This window comes from Lemur catta, chromosome 2 (genome assembly GCF_020740605.2).
Source record: "Lemur catta isolate mLemCat1 chromosome 2, mLemCat1.pri, whole genome shotgun sequence".
In the NCBI taxonomy this organism is placed as follows: domain Eukaryota; kingdom Metazoa; phylum Chordata; class Mammalia; order Primates; family Lemuridae; genus Lemur; species Lemur catta.
This window is the reverse complement of record NC_059129.1, coordinates 47245685-47266625: the sequence shown is the minus strand read 5'-3', so window position 1 is coordinate 47266625 and position 20941 is coordinate 47245685. Positions and strand designations below refer to the sequence as shown.

At 36.1% G+C, this 20941-nt stretch overlaps 1 protein-coding gene across 3 annotated transcripts in view; it reads right to left on the bottom strand.

Annotated features, from left to right (window-relative positions):
- Window positions 1-20941, bottom strand: part of ZFAND3 (zinc finger AN1-type containing 3) — a 324626-nt gene that overhangs the window by 208673 nt on the left and 95012 nt on the right. For all 3 annotated transcript variants that reach the window (XM_045541881.1, XM_045541882.1, XM_045541883.1), the window contains exon 2: window positions 13422-13462. In XM_045541881.1, coding sequence (XP_045397837.1) covers window positions 13422-13462 — 41 coding nt within the window. The remainder of the gene's footprint in view (window positions 1-13421; window positions 13463-20941) is intronic.

Genomic DNA, 20941 nt, shown 5'->3' with positions numbered 1-20941 from the left:
GTACACTGGGTAACTGAATGGGCATAGGAGAAATGAACAATCCAGCTCTCAGCTGCCATTAGAAGAAGTCTAGGACCTGCATTAAAAGAATTTCTTTTTCTTAGATCCAGGTTCTCTTCTCTGTTACCTAGGCTGGAGTGCTGTGGCTATTTATAGGCAGGTGCAATCACAACTCTATGCAGCCTCAAACTCCTGGCTTCATGCAATTCTCTCCTCCTGCCCCCAAACTCCAGAGTAGCTGGGACTACAGGTGCATTTCACAGCATCCAGCTATTGGGGGAGTGTTGGGGGGGGGGGTGAGAGAAAGATTTTTTGACATTAATTTGTGCTTTAGACATGGAAGTTAACAGCTCCTGGATCCTAAACCATATGGGTCAAAGAAAACACCATTGTCACTTTATATAAAGCTGGCAAATTCAATGATGTTGATTATTTTTTAAAAAAATTATTTATCCTGGTCTGTCAGCTTAGCAACAGGTTATAACAGTGTTAAGAAGAAGATGACAACAGATTTAAAGCCTTAATACCTTCACTGAGAAAACTGAACAATTTAAAGTGCTACCCAGATGGGTGTTAATCTTTAGAAATGAAGTACAGGGCATTAAACAATAGTATGATAATTATCTCTTCAAGCCATCAGTAGGGGTTGAAAGACTTTCATAGGACAGTGTTAGAAATGTATGTTTAGTTTAATTTAATCCAACTAACTAGCCTCCTCTTATATAGAGCTCATTTTTGCAGAAACATTTTTTTGTTCAACAGGGGTACTCCTACATACTTAATTGAACTATTCCATAGAAATGTATTTCTCTTGTTCTCTCTTGTTAATAAATGCTAAAATGTTGCCTAAACCTATCAACAAGTCTTTATATGTCTAATTTTCCCCTTGATATCTTTATTTCAAAGTTTTTGATATAATCCTATTTTTCTTCAAAAGAAGTCCTATGGGAAATAGAAAAACACAAGCAACTTCATGCTTTCCTTATGCCAGTGCTGAATTCTAGAGTTTATCTGATGTATCAGCTAACAAGAGAAATCTATTATTTTTAAGGTAGATGCAAATACAATACCAGAACCAACTGATGAAGGTCTCTCTATGGAGTGACTTAGTAAACAAACTAGTAACCTATGAAGGTCTACTATTCAAAACATCTGTGCTTTTAATGTTTGATGAAAGTGCCACTAAACTTTCAAATAGTCTTAAGTCATTGATGACTTAAAATTCCATTATGACCTGAAAATAATATCCACACAAGATTGTAAAACCTGACATTCATCTTTATAATTTCCAACTATCTTTGGGGGGGAGTGTCTCTATTACCTTGATAACCTGGCTTCCTATATTAAAAACATAAAAAGAAGCTAACATAATTATTGGTTTTATATACCTCACCTTGCTAAACATGGATAAGTTCAAAATTAAGAAACTGCAGCAGCCATTGGTTAAACACTCAGGAATTTAGAGAATTTTGCAAACGCAACTCTCAAATGATCATGAAGAAAAAAGTGGATCTGACAGTACAAACTTTTAAATTTATTCTGTCACATGAGAAATTTTAAAAAACATATTTTATGTAGGTAAACCTTTTGCCCTTTTTTCCCCCAAAAAAAGTGCTGATCTTTAGAAATGGCTCTTCTTTGTGAGTCAAAGAGTTAAAATCATCTCTTTTATTCCCAAATGAATGTCAATACCACTCAGAGGTGCCATGTTTTATTTAAAACATACTCTTACTCAGTAACCACTTTGTTCTAATTGGCAAGGCAAAGCCAGGTCCCCAAAGCACACAGCTCGTTACATTCAGTTTGGATTACAAAAACACAGGATGAAACAAACTGCATCAAAATGTACAAATTAACGGCTCAGGAGTATGGGTCAGGGTGGTAGAACTGGATTGTAATATGGTACAAAATCCACAGGGAGGCTGGGGAACAAATCACTACTGTCTTTATAAACTATGCAAGGTTTCCAAATGAACAAATACACAAAGCAGAGGACAGGCATTTCCATAACTCAACCAAACTGCTAAATATGGATACAATAAAACACGAGTTTTTTCCACACTATTATGCACACATGTGTAAGAGTGGGAGTACCAACAAGAAGGTTTAACAAATGAAACCTGCAGGTTGCACTGTCTAAATATGAAACTCATCTTTGCCTTCACACTGACAATGTGCAAACAGCCTTGCAATTAAATCACACTTCCAAACATTTTTTTTAAAAATCTTCTGAGAAGCTAAACACAGGAGACTAAATTAGACGTGGTGCTTCACTATGCAGTACAGAGAGCAAGGTTAATGAGCTAAAAGTTATATGAACAAGAATAAGATGTTAAGAAATGAAGATCTCACCACCAAAATAGAAAATGCGTTAAATTAAAACACGCCCTTCCACCACACATGCACATCTTTTCCTAAATTAGCTACTGTGTGAAGCTTTCGGCACTGCTTCTCTGATTTTCATTGGAGATCTAGAGACAAACTGCAACTAAACTAAAAGAAAAGAGCACAGGAAAAGCATATACTCCTAACCTACACACAAATGCAAAACAATACTACTGTTATATTCTCAAAGTATAATCCCAACTAAATCTACTTAGTCTGATTTTTAGAGTACAATCCCATCTAAATCTACTACCTTCACTCCTAACAACATCAAACAGTAGAAAAGATTAGGATCAGAGTCTAAATACCTAAGATCAAATTCCAGTTCTTCACCTTAAAATTTATTTAATCTTGGGAACATGACTTAATAATCCATTTGAACCACAGTTTCCTTATCTGTAAAACAGTGATATAAAATCACCAACATTGTAAAGATCAAATGAGATAATATTGCATGAAAGGGCTTCATGATATTAAAAGGGCTGCAGCAATCTTGGTTATTATTGCAATTACTTACTGCCTTTTTAAAAACAGATATAACTGTCCATAGTCGTCTTCCATCTTTTTTCACAAATAATTCTTATTCTAGTTCGAAGTGTCCCTCTTTTGGCATTCACCATGTAAGATTATGCGCTATTTTTTCCTCCAAACCAGATGTCTTAAGGCATTTTTTCTTCTTTATATACAATATTTAGTCTAAAAGTAAATTAAGAAATTTAAAACAGGCCGGGTGTGGTGGCTCACGCCGGTAATCCTAGCACTCTGGGAGGCCGAGGCGGGTGGATCGCTTGAGGTCAGGAGTTTGAGACCAGCCTGAGCAAGAGTGAGACCCCATCTCTAGTAAAAAAAGAAAAATAGAAAGAAATTATCTGGCCAATTAAAAATATATGTAGAAAAAATTAGCTGGGCATGGTGGCGCATGCCTGTAGTCCCAGCTACTCGGGAGGCTGAGGCAGTAGGATGGATTGCTTAAGCCCAGGAGTTTGAGGTTGCCGTGAGCTAGGCTGACGCCACGGCACTCACTCTAGCCCGGGCAAGAGAGCGAGACTCTGTCTCAAAAAAAAAAAAAAAAGAAAGAAATTTAAAACAAATCTTTGATAATAGTGAAGACTGTTAACAAACAGTTAGATCTACTTTACACTGTAAGAGCCAACTAAGTACTAGGGCTTTCAAATGATATAAAATTTTATAGCAGGAAACATCATGTTTTAGTCACACATTAATGGTCCCAAAATAATGTCCTGTTTATGTATCACCCCTACTAGGGGCTAAGAATTAAATACAAGGGGCTTATATTCAGGAAAAGTGCCAAAAAGAAACCTTATCATAATCTTACAATTCATGCACAAAGTAAACAGCCAGAACAAGAATTACTGTAAGTATTATCTGTAGCTTGATAGAGCCAAGGCCACTGAAGCACAAAGTCTCGTGGTACTTTCCTGAGTCTACCTGACAGTTATCCATATTCCTGCCAAGCCTAAAAGGGAGCCCATAAACCTAAGCCTGATCATTTTGACATGGTAGTTTGCATTACTATACTGAGAATATGAAGCACAGGAAGTATTACCATGTAACTCAGACTGCTTTTCAAGTCATAGAGCATTGTCTAATTATATGAAAAGAAGATAACCATGTTCAAGCCTTAGTTGTCAGAACTAGGGGTCTCCAAGATTCTTTGATAGAGCTGTACCATCAGTACAAAATTTGAGCACATACTTCTTACTTGTCTGTTTTTAAAGTAGTTATATATTTCTGCAATGTATTAAATGATGCACCTTGTCCCTGCCCTCACCTCCCAAAATATGTCCACCCAGAACCTGTGAATGTGATCTTATTTGGAAAAAGGATTTTGAAGATATAATTAAGAATTTCTAGATGGGATAAGCCTGGATAATGGTGGGCCCTAAATCCAATGACACTTGTCCTTAGAGGAGACAGAAGAGGAAAAGACAGAGACACACAGGGGAGAAGGCCATGTGAAGATGAAGGCAGAGACTGCAGTGATATGTCTGTAAGCCAAGGAATGCCAAGGACAGCTAGCAAAAGAGAAAACAAAGGAAAACAAAAGAAAACAAAGGAAAGCATGGAATGAATTCTCCCTCAAAGGCTCTAGAAGAAACCAACTCTACCAATATCTTGACTTCAGACTTCTGGCCTCCATCAGGGATATAAACTTTTGTTATTTTAAGCCACCAAGTATGTGGCAGTATGTTATGGAAACCCTAGGAAACTAATACAGATACCAATAAGATTATGTACATTATAAAAATCAATGATAATATTTAAAGGATAAAAATAAATGTAAGTAAAAATTCTAACATTTTCTCTATGCCACAATGGACAATCCTGTGCACCACCTATGGAAACCACAGCTGTAGACCAACATGTGGGCAGAAATAAAGCCAAGTGATAGACAATATTATCTTAAAAGACCCAGTAACTACCAAATTTCTTTCACTTTGCCTATAATACTCTGACACGTGGTCACAATTTTTCCACGTAAGGCCAAAAACAAGCTATCTTTCTCCTACTTACCGCAATGAGCATTTTATTTCCCATTAGAAATGCAACAATTATTTTTTACCTAATTTCTATAACATCAACACACTGCTTCATTTATCTTGACTAGTATAATAATTAACCATACAACTTAAGAATGCTTATTACTAAGACATGAAACTGCTATAGAATAAGAGATCAGAAAGGGCTGCCATGGTCCAGCACTGCTAATCAGTTAAGGACCTGCTGCCCAGTCTTGCTTTCATTTGAGTAAGGAAGCAACACCACAAAGAACTGGGTTTCTAATACAAAAATAGTCTTTAACAATATTCAAGCAAGCATTAAAAAAAATAGAGAATACATAGCGTTGCAACTGTGGTATAAAACAGTAGTTGAAAACAACTTCCCCGTAATACTCTGAAATAAAATAAAATCATAAAATAAAATACAGATTAATTGAAAAAAGGAAACTTAAATGTACATTTATGGGGATTAGATAAATAAATTGGGACATACTATAACATAATGAGGGTGACCAATTAATTTATCAAGCAAACTGAGACACTTCAAAGAGTACAAAGAGATGCTATTAATATTTTCACTGGCACAAAAAACATAAACTAAGACTGGACATTAATTATAACGGAATATTATAGTTAAAATGAACTAGAACAAGGTGTCAACATTAGTTTCTAAAAGCATTATTTAAAAGAACACCAGCTGTAGATTGACTGGCGCAACATACCGCTTATATATTTTTAAAATAGTATCATATACAGTATTTATATAAATACCCATTCATAATAAAAAGCATAAATACAAGTATAAGAAGGACAGTGGTTTCTGTGAATTGGGAAGATAATGATTGGGGTAAAAGAAGACTTTATCTTTGAGATGTGCGTGCCCTTTTTAATGTTATAAAGAAAAAGGCAAAACCCAGGTGGGTTTGTATATAATATTCTGAATTTCAGACACACATCTGCCAGACAGATATCCACCAACAAGCACACATAATGGTTAAGGAGAGCCCAATGAGTTGAACTGTCCCCTTTTAACAAACGCATAAGCAATGGGTGTGTTATACCTGAGAAATGTTTCTTGGGCTTTCAGCTTTAAAGAAATCAAAGAGTATAAAACAGTAATCAAGTTAACAGAATTACAAAAACAGAATACCCTACTCAAACACTTCATCTTAAGAGGACCAGCTGCCTTTCTTTTGGGAAAAGGTGATTTGGAAAATCAAGGTGTGACACGCTTACAGATTCTACTATCCTGCTAAAATCTCATTCATAGGAGTATTTGTTTTTATACTATTTCTGATGGGTTCCTGCAATTTCTAAAAGGAAACATGCATAACAAGAAGAGATTGAATTTTTCAGACTCACTGTGTCCCTCTTACTGTAGATTCTCAAAAGTCAGCTGTAACCTAACATTCTTCCCTTTCAAAAGTGACAGAAATCAGACTACTTCTACTCTGGCCTTCCAACAGGCAATGGAAACAGAAAAGAAATTAGTGTGTAATCCTAAACACTAAATTGCAAATTCATTCATTCAAAAAAAGGAAATGTTTTAACTTACTTGCTACGAAATGAGAATTTGTTATCCTCTTCTGGAAATTACCATGAAACTCAAGTTACTTTGAAGAAAAATGTTAGCATTTTGGTTTATCTATCATTTCACCCTATGCCCAGCATTGCTGTATCGCTTACCTGGAATGTCAACATTTAGATTCCCCATGCCGTAAACTACAGCTAATCTGATTTGTACATTCCAGAAAGAAACTAACCACTTCTGGAATGTGTAAATATACTTTACTTTTTAAAAATGTATAATTTGTGCAATTACATTAATAATACTTAAATCTGAAAATATAGGCAAACAAAATTAAAATTTAAATCTCTCCAACTACTCCTACCCTGAGACTACCAAAATTAATTTTTTCATGTATCATCTTCCAGCTTTGTCCCATGCAACTATGTACATATATATTATATGTAGCCTAATTAAAAACATGTGAATACACATACTGCTTTGTAGTCTTGTTTTCTCAATCAGTCTTTAGTTCATGTCCCAACTTAAAAAAAAAAAAAAATCCCAAACTAATGACATGTTAAGAGCATAAATTACAGAAATCTGTTATTCAATAATCACTTTGGATTTAGACAGAAAATTTGACAGCAGTGAACAAGCTTGGTAATTTTCAGATTGGAAACAAAGTATGCAGCATCAAGGAAAATGAAACCTTGCTTTAATACTATTTCATCCCTTATGCCCTCCCCAAAGTCCATTTTGAATTTAAAATAGTAACTATACAACAATATTAAGAAATAACAATGAAACTGAAATGGCTATACAGAAGTAACAGTTCTGGTCCATCTGACAGACACTAGTAGCAGAAATATATGAATCATAACTTAATATTTTCTCCAAAGTTAAATATCAGAACCCCATGTCTACGACTGCTCATTTGAATAGGTACCTGAAAACAGACTATCTACAAAAATAAGTACACAGTTGGCTCTAGAGTCAGAATAGAATATGCTTCCTTATGACACATAATTACGGCAATGTGCTTCACTAGTAATGAGGTACAAGGCACAACTAACCACAAGACAAACGTAAGTTTAACTATCTTTCACTAAGAAATATATATATATCTGAAAAGTTACATTGAAACAAATTTTCAGAAAATGAAATAACTTCACTATTACCTTATAACCTAGGAGATGGTTTACCTAGATTTTGAATTGATCTTCAACTGACAAGGGCTATCTTAACTTCAGTTCTTCTAGTCTTACCCTTTTCTATAAATCAACACAGTAAAGCATTAGAAGAATTCCTTTTTAAAGGAACTATGCTGTAAAAGGAAAAAAAAGAAAAAGAAAGCTTCTTATACTCTGAATAATTAGCTCTCCTTTATTTATCCAATTTTATGTGAATCATGGAATAGCAAGTTTCTTAAAAGTCTTAAATGGAACAGTATGTTTAAATAAGTCATGTCTACGGTGTAACGAAATTACCTACTTTGATTTTTCAATAAAGTACTTTTGTCTTAGTGTATAAATGATACACCTATTAGTTTTTAAAAAACACTACTGAAGATTATTAAAAATACATACAGATGTCTAAAAGTCCACAGGAGCAACTGGTACTTTGCATACTGAGCATGTATTAAGTTTGTCTCCTGATAAGCATCTGCTATCAGTGCTACTCAAAGAATCCTCCATCCTTTGCAGTATACCTTCTGCTTACTGCCTTATAAAATTATCTACAGATTACAGCTACTTCCTAGCCACCATACTCCTGTTCTCCAAAACTAGCATTTCCAAAGTTTGTGGGTGATGGAGATGATGCAACATGAGTGGAGGAGTTAATTCATTCCCCACTTGTGATCATCCTCTTCAGTGCTTCTGCCATCCACACTTTTATTTAGGAGGTCAGCAAAATCATTCATGAAAAATGCTGCCAATATTGATAGCTGGGCTTCGAATTGGGTTTGCACTCAGAAAGTAATACCACAGGCAGTATCATTTCTACTTCTGTAAGAGGCAAGACTGTTCATTAAATGCTATACTTAACTTTTTGTATGTATTTTAACATAGTAATAGGCTATCAGGTTGAGTTTATGCTTTCACACAGAAAATCATGAATCCAAACTAGTCTACAGCTCGGAACTGACAAAGATCACAAGAAATCAACTGGTTAACTCCTTGACTGAAGACAGAAAGTAAGCATCCCCTATTTTACAAACAAAATGAGATTCTAAGATTTTCCAAAGTCACACTTCAGCAATACATTGGTTTTCAATTTTTTTCCCTAAATTTACACACAGAAATACAAAGAGACAAACTTTAAATCATACTCCACAGTAATATATATATAATTTATATCACAATCCATTACACATTATTTTCATTAATATATGTTAATGCAAATAAAGGTTTCACAAAATAGTAACCTTACTATTTGCAATGTACTGATATTTTTTATTCTACTCAATTTTTTAAATGCTGGTTATGACCCATTAAATTGATTCTCTACCCAATAATAACAACACCCATAGTTTGAAAAACTGCATTAGAAGGTAGTGTTTCAACCAATAAACGTTTATTTATCATAACAAGTAACATGTCATGAAATTTTGTTGCTTTCCATTGCAGACATCTACTGATTCTTTTAGTAAAGTCATACACAAAACGACATAAAAATGTTTAATGAAAAAAAAGGATAGTATGACAGGTATAAATAATATTATCAAGGGGATAGAAAAGCCAAAATTAGGCCAAAAGAGATCCTCAGACTAGCTTTAGTAACTGGAAAGATCTGTGGCAAGATCAATTGACAACACATGTTCCAAGGTGCTTACATGCCATCCCTTCCGTAACTTCAAATAAACTGCAAATCTGTTAAGCAAATCCTTTCTTTAGTGATAATAAAAAACAATGCTCTTGACTGCAAAGAATAATATATCAACTCAAAAGTGGGAGAATCCTTACCCAAACTTTAGGAGTTACAGGCTTCTGCTCACAGAATAGTCTTAGACTTTAGAGAGATATATCCGCATTTCCAAACAAAGGTACAGAGTTACGATTTGAAGAAGGAAAATACAGAACATTCGAAATGAGGATCAATGGGGAAGGTAGAAAAATAGCAAATAGAAAATGTTACAGGAATGGAGAAAATATAACATGTTAAAATTAACTCTTGCCTGTTTTTTAACAACTAAATAATAATCTCAGATAAAGAAAATCCAGATGAGCATTTTAAGTCCATTCTACCTCAAATCCTAATACTTGAGTCAAATACTTCCTGATGCTCCTCCATTAAGTGATCTAGTGATCCTGGCTGGCATAAAAAATCTTAGATGAAAAAAGATCTTTAGGTCATACTACACAATTATGAAGAAAATACTAAAGGGACTTAAATGAGTTCAGCCTTTAAAGGTAACAGAGGCCAAACAAGTGTCCAAGATAAGAGAGTTGTCAAAAAATATAAAATAAAACTAATACTCTCCCATTTCAGACAGAGGAATTTTACTTGAGCTTTAATGCCTCTAGCACTGTGGTTCCCAATCCCCCCAACCAGTACCGGTCCATGGCCTGTTAGGAACCTCAGCCCTACCCTAGAAAAAGCTTAGGAACCAAGGGCCTCACAGCAGGAAGCTTCATCTATACAGCCACTCCCCACAACTAGTATCACCACCTGAGCACTGTACCCGCCTACCTGCTCCCATCCATGGAAAAACTGTCTTCCATGAAGGTGGTCCCTGGTGCCAAAAAGGTTGGGGACTGCTGCTAGCAAATCCAGCCAGGTTGGACCCTCTTCTACATACATACAAAGGTCTGACACAGACATTTCTCATTCTAACAATATAGAAAAACACTATTATTTGGTATATAATTTACTAGTAACTAACATTTCAATGGCTTTTTAGTTAACTCTCACTCTTCATATACTCATTTCCCTTCCCTTCTTATTCCCTTCCTCTAAACTGAAACAGCCCAGGAATATATTATTAAAATAAAAAAGAGAGAGAGAGAGAGAGAAAGAGAGAGAGAATATCTGAAGTGATGACGGTTGTGGGGGAGAGAAGGGGCATGTGCTACCATTTAGCAAAACATTTCATCAGCAGCAGAAGTTACCGAAGTTAACATTTAACCAGCACCTACAGTTCCTAACCTACAACCTACTATCTCAACAAGATTTTAAACATGTTTTTTCCTCATTTCATTCAATTTTATATAAACAAGTTAACAAATTTATTTTTTCACACCATACATTTATTCTGAAAAAGAATCCTGAAAAATCTCTTTAACCTAGTGATACACAATAACTATTTTTAAAGTCACTTTAAAATATAGTGTACATTTTATAATGTACTTTAAAAAAGAGTATTTAAAATCACAGTGACATTGGCCAAAGTAATCTTCATGTTGTCTTGTACAAGTCATGCCTCTCCTGCAATAATACATTCACTATACTCTCCCTATCTTCATATGACATTCACAAATGTATTTTTAAAGTTCAATGGCCTCTTTACTTTTGAATTTCAGAAAGAACACAAAATTCTGCTTCCGCAAGCAAAATGTTACTAGTCATTCCAGGCAAATGCTACTAGGGATAGCAGGAGTGTGAGGGTAAAGATAAAAAGGAAAGAATATTTTCTTTACGAACTTGAAAATATCCTCTTAATATCTTTAAAGGCAAAAGTAGCAAAGCTGTATAAAAAGTAAACAGACACAGATCACCAGAAATAAACAATTACCAACATAGAAAGTAAAACCATAACTAATCCAAAGAAACACAAAGACCATGGCTGAACTTTGATGTCAAAGGTAATTTTTTAAACTTTATTTTCCTTTAGGGACATGAGAGAGTTCTTCATGAGTATTTGATGTGAGCCACCTTATTGAAAGGTTTGTGATCTTCTCCCAAAGCTAAGCTTTACTAAATTATAAGATGGAATCTCTCTACAAGGAGACAGATATACAATCTAATACAAGTTGAGTATCCCTTAGAAAAAATGCTTGGAACCAGAAGTATTTTGGATTTCTGATTTGTTTAGATTTTAGAACATTTGCATTTTGGAGCATTTTGAATTTTCAGATTTAGGATTCTCAACCTGTACATATTTTGTCTCTGTCACTTTCATCTTTTCTATAAAGTTAATTGCTCATTGGTGAGGAAGTATTTCTTCATATCTGTAACAGAATATAGTCCTTTAACACAGAACAAATACCGTTAAAAATGGAGGGGGGGGACACACCAATATTTCTGTCCTTTAAAAACCTAAACTATTTGACAATGTCTACATTTTGAACAGACATAAGCTGCCAGCTTCCCCAACTCTCCCAATTCCTTTCTTCCTATCTTACACATGAATATAAAGGTCTAAAGCTTATAGCATTATGACCATTTCCTTGTCCAAATAGCATAATGAATAGAAGAAGAAAATCAACAAAAAATCTTTGGTAAAACTCTAGCCAGGTTCCTCTGAGCCCAACACAGTTTCTAGCAGCTCAAGGCAACATCCCTAGAATGATCCTAGCCACCCCTAACCAAAGTGTTAGCCTCTTAAAGCCCAAGCCTGCCAAAGAATTTACAGTTTGTTCTAGCCAACACCTAAAGATAGGCCCTGACCACCCACTTAGAGCTTCTACTAAAAAGGGCTTATAACAGTGAATCCTTTCCCCTGTCCCTTTGACATATACATGTACCTCCTACAACTTGGGATTGTCTTTCTCTCAGGCCTGAAAGCCATTCCTTTAAAATGTAATCATCTGGAAGAATGGGGTCTCTATTTCCCTGTCTCAGAGGTAGCTAATGGACATAGCTGACCTAATCAGCATACTCTGTAATTTTTCACTTCTCTGGCTCTTCTGCGCCCCTGTGTTCACACTGCAGTAGGCCCCTTCCTCCTCCCTTTAAAACTCTCAGTCACCTCTGTGCAAATTGAAGTTGACTTCAGTTCATGCTGGACTCTCTTCCCTATTACAATAGTGCATTACTGACTAAAATCTGTCTTTACCACTTTAATGTCCAGCTTTATCTTTGACAGAATGTATAAAGACAGTTAAACAAATCCTAATTAGTAAAGACTTAGTTATTTTATATATAAGATCACTAAAGTTTTTTCTTTAGGGGGGCGGTGCGGGGAGACAGAGTCTTGCTCTGTCTCCCTGGCTGGAGTACAGCGGCCTCAACACAGCTCGCTGTAACCTCGAACTCCTGGGCTCAAGCGACTCTCCTGTGTCAGCCTCTCAAGTAGCTAGGACTATTAGCATGTGCCACCACAACCAGCTAATTTTTCTCTTTTTTGTAGAGACAGGGTCTCACTCTTGCTCAGGCGGCTGGACTGGAACTCCCAGCCTCAAGTGATCCTCTACCTCAGTCTCCCAGAGAGCTAGGATTACAGCTGCCTGGCCATAAAGTACTTTAAAAAAAAAAAAAAAATCTAAAGTTTCAGCTTCATGAAGGAGTCATAATTCAAGAAGTTGACCAATCAGCATTTGGGGGCTAGAAAAGGTCCTTGGCAAACATCAAACCCAAATCCTTCCTTTTACAAATGATGAACCTAAGGTCCAAAGAGATTAAGTGACTTACCCAAGGTGATTTCAATAAGGAATTTGATTAGAAGGGGGTTAACTCAGCATGATTCTCTGACTCCAACATTTAAATATTCTTTCCATTATATTCTCATTGATAAAGCAAAATTCACCATTAATCATTCAAGTCAAGATGAGCAATGAATATAAACTCTCTGACTGAAAACATGTTTACAATTCCACTGTACACCAACAACAATAAATCAAGGAAAGTTTGGTGCAAGTGTACATAAGATAGGATTTCATTCATGGAAGACTATATGGTCTTACACACATAAATGAAGCACCTTGGTGAAGAGAAACTGTTTTTACACACAAGCTAAGAAAACAAAACCCCATGCACAGGTCCAAAGGAAGGTCAAATGATTTAGATAGTCTTCAACCAAAAGAAGAAAAATGAAAATAAATAAAAAACCCTTTTTCTGCACTTACCAGCAAAGCATTTGGAACAGAGATTCATAGTCTTGCTGGACCTGGGGCAAAAAAAAAGAAAAGAAAGAAAGAAGAGCTAAAAATTCTGTATCACTCTAATCAAAACATAAGATGTCTAAAATGTAGGCAAAGAATTTCTTGGCCAGGCAACTGAACTAAGAAACTAATAAATTAATAAGAAGTCCCTAGCTAGCTAACCCCCCACACAAATGAAAACAACAAAAATAAAAACACTTTTTTTAAAACCTATGAGTTAGCCAATGCTTTATTTATTGTGGTTAGCAGCTCAGGGAGCAACAAGTTCAGAAATATCATAACATGCCCAGAAGATGGCACAGGAGTCAATTTACCCCATATGATTACCACATTCCCCCTGTTCAAACTGGAATGTATGCCACAAAGTTATCACTATAAACAATGAAAATTTTGTTTGTAAAGGGGTAAAACTTTCTCCTCATGTACATACTCATTTATCTCTATAACATCACTCAAACTTTTATCTGGTCTTTCCTATCATTCTTGTCCCATTTCAGATCCTGGTCACATTATAACCTTGTTGTTTAAAATTCTTTCTTCAGATGCTCTCAATCAAATTATTTTTCATGTCCTTTCATCCATTAATTATTGCTATAATTCACTGAATACTAACTTAGATGGGCATTTAACACACATCCTTCTAACTTTTCCAACACCACTAAGAAGGCTACTACCATATTGCTTTGCACCTAGAATGTACTTTTTAAAAAATCACATTAGCATTTCTGTAACCAGGAAACACCTTATAATTGGCTACAAGTGATGAATAATTTAATGAGGAAATGGTCCCCCCACCTCCTCTGATGTTACTAAATTCAAAGGATCTTAGAAGTCAAAGACATAGACTCTCATCCCCATTAGATAAGTGAGCAGCTTGGCCCAGGTCACAAACCTAGGAACTGTAGAGTAATATCTGACCTTGGGTCTGAGCTAACTCCAAAGGCCAACCACCATCCTTTGTTCACAACACAGCACCTGGCACCACACAGCAGCCCAGGGACTACACGGCAGGTAATCAGTCATGACCTGTCTGTTAAAGTCATGTCATTGCTGCTTCCCTTACTGATCCTCCCCCAAGTGGACTCATTCTTACAGCTCCTCCTTCCAAAAACCTCCTAGAATACTCTATGTTGGACAAGCTAACCTATTTACCATTCATTCCTCAGCAACACCCCACTCCCAACATCTGAGCCTTTGACCAGAATTTCACTTACAAAGAGAATAGTCCAACTTTATTTTGCCTTCTTTACTAAATTTTACAATTAAAGAAAGCCTCCCTCAGAAAATATACCCTGACAACTATGATAGTTTTCCCACGTGCTAGAATCCAAGACCTAACAGTAATTGTCACAGAATGACAAGAGCAGGGGAAGAGGGTCATTATTTCTCTTTCCCAAAAGAGATGCTATGTCAACAAGTGGATATTCCTTTAGAATTCTGCTTAATATGAGGAAAATTACATATCAGTAAATAAAAATGAATCAAGAGATGAGTTAATGGTGGCATCTAACATCATATTCCTTTTCAGTTGCATTCAACCAGATCCATACTTCTGTCTGGAAAACACTATTCTTTCATCTTCATGTCACTCAGGTTGTAGAACAAATCAACCCTCCTCTGCCCCAGTTTTCCTCCCACCTAACTGCTCCCTTTTAGTCACCTTTGTTGCTGCTCCTCCTCTGCCAAGACCTTTATTTGGAGTCCCCAAGACTCATTCCTCGTTACCTCCATTTCTCACTTAGTGATCTCATGTAGTCCCAAAGCTTTAAGTACCATATCGATGGGTATGCATGGTGATGCAGAGTGGTATAAAAAGGACACTGGAGACTCAGAAGCGGGGAGGGATGGGGAGGGAGGGATGAATAATTACTTATTGGGTATAATGTACACTACTCGGGTGATGGCTACACTAGAAGCCCAGACTTCACCATTGTATAATAATACATCCGTGTAACAAAAAACCACTTGTACTCCTTAAATCTATTGAAATTTTTTTTTAAAAATGTGTATCTACAAAGACTCACAAATATTTACCTTCTTCAATCCCCAAACTCTTCACCTTGCTCCAAACTCATATATGTCTATTCAACATCTTCAACAAGCAGCCCAAACTCATTATTTCAAATTATAATTCTCAGTATTTCCACTAAACTTGCCTGACCCATATCGTCATCTTGTCCATCTTTATAAATGGCAACACCTTCTTCCTAGTTGCTCAGCACAAATACCTAAAAACCATCTCTGGTTCTCCTCTTTCCTGCAGTCCCCCATACACAATACTCAGCAAGAGCCACTGGGCCTACTTCTAAACAGACCTCAAATCTGTATATTATACTTCTCTCCTTCCTCAATGCTTCTACAATGGCCACCATTAACTCTCACCTGGACCACTGTAAATGACTTTTTACTGGTCTCCCATTCCCATTCTTGCCCTCTTACAATGATTTTCCACATAGTAGTTAGATCATGCTATTTTCCTGCTTAACATCATCCAACAATCTCCTATTACACTGAGTATAAAATCCAAATTTTTACCAAAGCCTGGAAATCTCCTTATGATCTGACTCCACCTACCTCCCCTCTCCCTCTCTTACATTTTGCCCCTCATTCACCATATTCCAACCATGCTCGCCTTTTTTCTGTTCCTACGATATACTGCAGAGCTCTTGCCCATGTTGCTCCCTCTATCCCCCAATCATTGTAAGCCTATCTCTTTCTTGTCACTTAGGTCCTAGTTCAAACCCCTCGGTAGCTTTCCCTTGACCACTCAATTTAAATCAGTTCCTCTTCCTGTTTTCTTTCTTTCACAACACATCATTCTTTGATATCTCACCATGTGCCTGCCTGCTTGTTGACTATCTTTCACCACTACAAGTTACATGGTATAAGAGCAAAGATACTCTTGGTCACTCTCTTTGGTATTTAAAAGACAAGCAATAAATATGATAAATACTTGTTAAATGAAGAAATGAATTAATTCTCTCCTGAAGGCATGAACCATAAAATATCTAAGTAGATTTCTAAAATACATTTTGTAGAGGTCACTCAAACACCAGCTAGAAGATGAGGTCTCTACAATTCCTATAGCTGTCAGCCTGTCATCTCTCTAGAGCTCTGTCACAATGCACTACCGACAACTGGTAGATAATGCCACCCTATGTATCTGGCCATGATTTGTCACTCAAGAGATAACTGGTGGCAGACACTTTCAGAAGGTACTTTCCAACGAAATGGGAGTTAGAAAGCAGCTTAAACTTTTTTCTTCTTTCAATAAATAATGTTTAATAATATTTTCCAATTTTGAAAGTACATACCCCTTGTAAGAATTTTAGAAAAACATAAATATATAAGCAAAAACTAAAAATCATTTATAATTCTACCTCCTCCAAATAAGAATTATTATGGAATACTTATCTTTATATGCATGTTTCATAATTTATTATATTTAACAATACCAGTAAAGTTGTATGGTATGCTCACAGGTATTCATTTTATTATGCTTTGTACCATATATACACATTACATACAGCCATGTACCACATGACAAGTTCTCACCTCCATCCAAAACAGACCACATATACAACTGTGTTCCAATAATATTATGATGGAGCTAAAAACTTCCTATCGCCTAGTGACATCATAGCTGTCATGTAATGTCCATAGAGCAATGCATTACTCACGTGTTTGTGGTGATGCTGGTGTAAACAAATCTGATGATGTGCTGCCAGTCACATAAAAGTAGCACATACAATTATGTACAGCACATAAAACTTGATAATAAGTGATTATGTACTGGTTTATGTATTTATTATACTATACTTTTTTGGAAGGTGGGGAGGGTCTCACCCTATTGCCTAGGCTGGAGTGCAGTGGCCTGATCATAGCTCACTGCAGCCTTAAACTCTTGGGTCTCCCTATGTTGCCCAGGCTGGTCTCAAACTCCTGGCCTGAAGTGATCTATGATCCTCTCATCTTGGCATCCCAAAGTGGTAGGACCACAGGCATGAGCCACTGCACCTGGCCTGTACTATACTTTTTACCATTATTTTAGTGTGCTCCTATTTATTTTAAAAAAGTTAACAGTAAAGCAGCCTCAGGCAGGTCCTTCAGGAGGTATTCCAGAAGACATTGTTATCATAGGAGATGACAGCTCCATGCCTGAAGATCTACCAGTAAGAAAAGATGGGAAAGTGGAACAGTGATATTAATGATACTTAACCTGTACAGGCCTAGGTTAATGTGTGCCTTTGTGTCTTAATTTTTAACAAATAAGCTTAAAAGGTAAAAAATAAAATTAAAAAATTTTTAAATAGAAAAAAGCTTGTAGAATAAAGATATAAAGAAAATATTTTTGTATAGTTATATATTTGTGGGGTTTTTTGGTTTTTGGTTTTTGGTTTTTTTTTTGAGGCAGAGTCTCACTCTATTGCCCGAGCTAGAGTGCCATGGCATCAGCCTAGCTCACAGCAACCTCAAACTCCTGGGCTCAAGCGATCCTACTGCCTCAGCCTCCCGAGTAGCTGGGACTACAGGCATGCACCACCATACCCAGCTAATTTTTTTCTATATATATTTTTAGTTGGCCAGATAATTTCTTTCTATTTTTAGTAGAGATGGGGTCTCGCTCTTGCTCAGGCTAGTCTTGAACTCCTGACCTCAAGAGATCCTCCCGCCTCGGCCTCCCAGAGTGCTAGGATTACAAGAATAAGCCACCTCGCCCGGTCATATATTTGTGTTTTAAGCTAAGTATTATTTCAAAAGAGTCAAAAGTTTAAAAAATCTTTAAAGCTTCTAAAGTAAAAAGGCTAAGGTAAATTTATTATCCAAGAAAAAATTTTTTTTATAAATTTAGCATAGCCTAAGTATACAGTATTTATAAAGTCTACATTAGTGTAATGTCCTAGGTCTTCACATTTACTCACCACCCACTCACTCACTCAGTCCTGCAAGCTCTATTCATGGTCAGTGCACTACACAGGTGTACCATTTTTTCTCTTTTATACGGTATTTTTACTGTGCCTTTTCTATGTTTAGATATACAAATACTTACCTTTGTGTTATAATTGCCTACAGTATCCAGTACAGTGACAAGCTGTACAAGTTTGTAGCCTAGGAGCAATAGGCTACATTTATAGCCTAAATGTGCAGTGGGCTATACCACCTAGGTTTGTGTAAGTATACTTTATGATGTTCAATATTGTTTGCAAAATGACAAAAATCCCTCATATTTCTCACAATATGTCCCATCATTGAGCAACACGTAACTGTATTTTCTTTTGTATATATCAAAAACTTCATAAAGAAATGTAAAATGAAAGCATATAGATTTCATTTTACATTAACATTTAATATTTCTCCTATCATTAAATATTCTTCAAAAACATTTTTGTTTTTCTGTAATAATCCATTATATACTAATACTATAATTTATTTAGTCACACTCTTACTTTTGGATGTATAATCTTTTGTCCCAGGTTTTTTCCTATTATAAATATTGCAATAATGAGCATTTTGGGACTTAAATCTTTGATCATAAATCTGTGTCTGAATGACTTTCTTTAAAACTGATTCTGGAAAGGAGAATTTATTAGATGAAAAAGTATGATTTTGGCAAATATTACGAAATTACTTTCCAGATAAGTTCTATATACTTTTTTCAATACACCCTTACCAACACTGAGTATTTTTACTCTTGTATCTTTGCTTGATGGGAGAAATGATTATCTCAATAAACATGTTTTCTTCTTAAAAATGTTTTTCCATTTTGAAGGAAATTAATTTGTTGAAGAAGAATAAATTAGCCTTCAGGCTAATTCATCTTGGCGAATTAAGTTACATTACTAATTTCTGGGAATTCTAGAAACATCTTATTTATAATATTTTCCCAACACACACAAGCTACTATCTCTCCCCACCCAGGGAAACGCACATATGGCAGGCCCCTAAAAAACTATTCTAATATAAATATGGAAATACAAACAACCCTGTCACCATATCAACATTCCTCAACAACCACTTGTTCCCTCCATCCCATCCCCCCACCATCAACAGTAAGGAGGAACCTAGGGCACAAGAAAAATAAAAAAGAGTAAATAGAAAATCAGCACCAGCACATAAATATGCCAAGCCCTTCTAGTCTTACTATCCCTAAACTTCTCTAGATTTGACACGATCATAATAACTAGACTACAAAGAAATTTCCTTCTTAAATGAAGGGAACCAATCTGTAAAAACTGTCACATCTGTAAATAACAGTCTATAAAAACACAATCTGTAAAAATTACTCACATTTCCTAATTCAATCTACTTTAACAATCCAGAAGGAGGGGAGGGGAGGGAAGGGAAGGGTAAGAGAACAGAGGGAAGGAGAAAGGGGAGGGGAAGAGGGGGTAAAAGAGGAAAGGAAAAAACAAAACTACAATATCTATTCCACTCTAAAAATCATTCCACTTGCCTTAGAGGTAAGATTAGATGATTAAAGACTAGTAACATCTGCCTGCCACCTCCTACACTTAGAGCCACAAAGCCTAAGTTCCTAAAACATCTAGGAAGCAACAAACAGCTCTACTAAATCATCACTCTCTGCTCACCCCAGGCAAACAAGAAAAAGGCCAGTTCAAATACATGACTTCCTAGCTGGCAATGAAAAAGGAGGCTTTCAGTGGTTCAACCAGCCTGTCAGAACTGTTGCACATCACTCTAAACAATTCAAACAATGTCTGCAAAGTTTTCTTTTTAAGGAAATATTACCAAGGAAAAGACAGGAGTTGTTAATAAGGGGAATTAGTTTCTAGAATGTAGCAATATGGCTCCTGCTTACTTTAAAAACTAATTTCAATGTAACAATTTAGATTCTAGGTGGGTTATTATAATTACTAGTATTGGGGTTACTGTAATTACCAGTGTTTTAACATCTTACACCCAAATTCAAGGACAGCAGAGCATAGGCCCCTGATTTTGTGTGTTTAAGTCCTCGCACTAAAAGATACACTATAGAGACAGAAGTAAAATAAGTCACATTATCATTGTGGCCCTGTATGCATTACTAAAAACTTGCTCCAGGCAGCACGCAGTTGCTCACACCTGTAATCCTAAGCACTTCGAGAGGCCAAGGCAGGGGGATCACTTGAGGGCAGGAATTCGAGACCAGCCTGAACAACATGGCAAGACCCTGTCTCTACAAAAAATAGAAAAATTAGCTGGATGTGATGGGACGTGGCTGTAAATCCCAGCTATTCAGGAGGTTGAGACAGGAGGATCACTTGACTCAGGCATTTGAGGTTGCAGTGAGCTATGATGATGCCACTGCACTGTACCCAGGGCAACAGAGTGAAACCCTGTCTCAAACAACAGCAACAAAAACACACAAACCAAAACCTTAGTCCAACACCATCTAACAATTATAAACAAGATGAGCCATAGCCATCAAAATAAACTAGTCAAAAGAAGGAAAATAAAAATTAAACATGTGAAAGCCCTTGTAA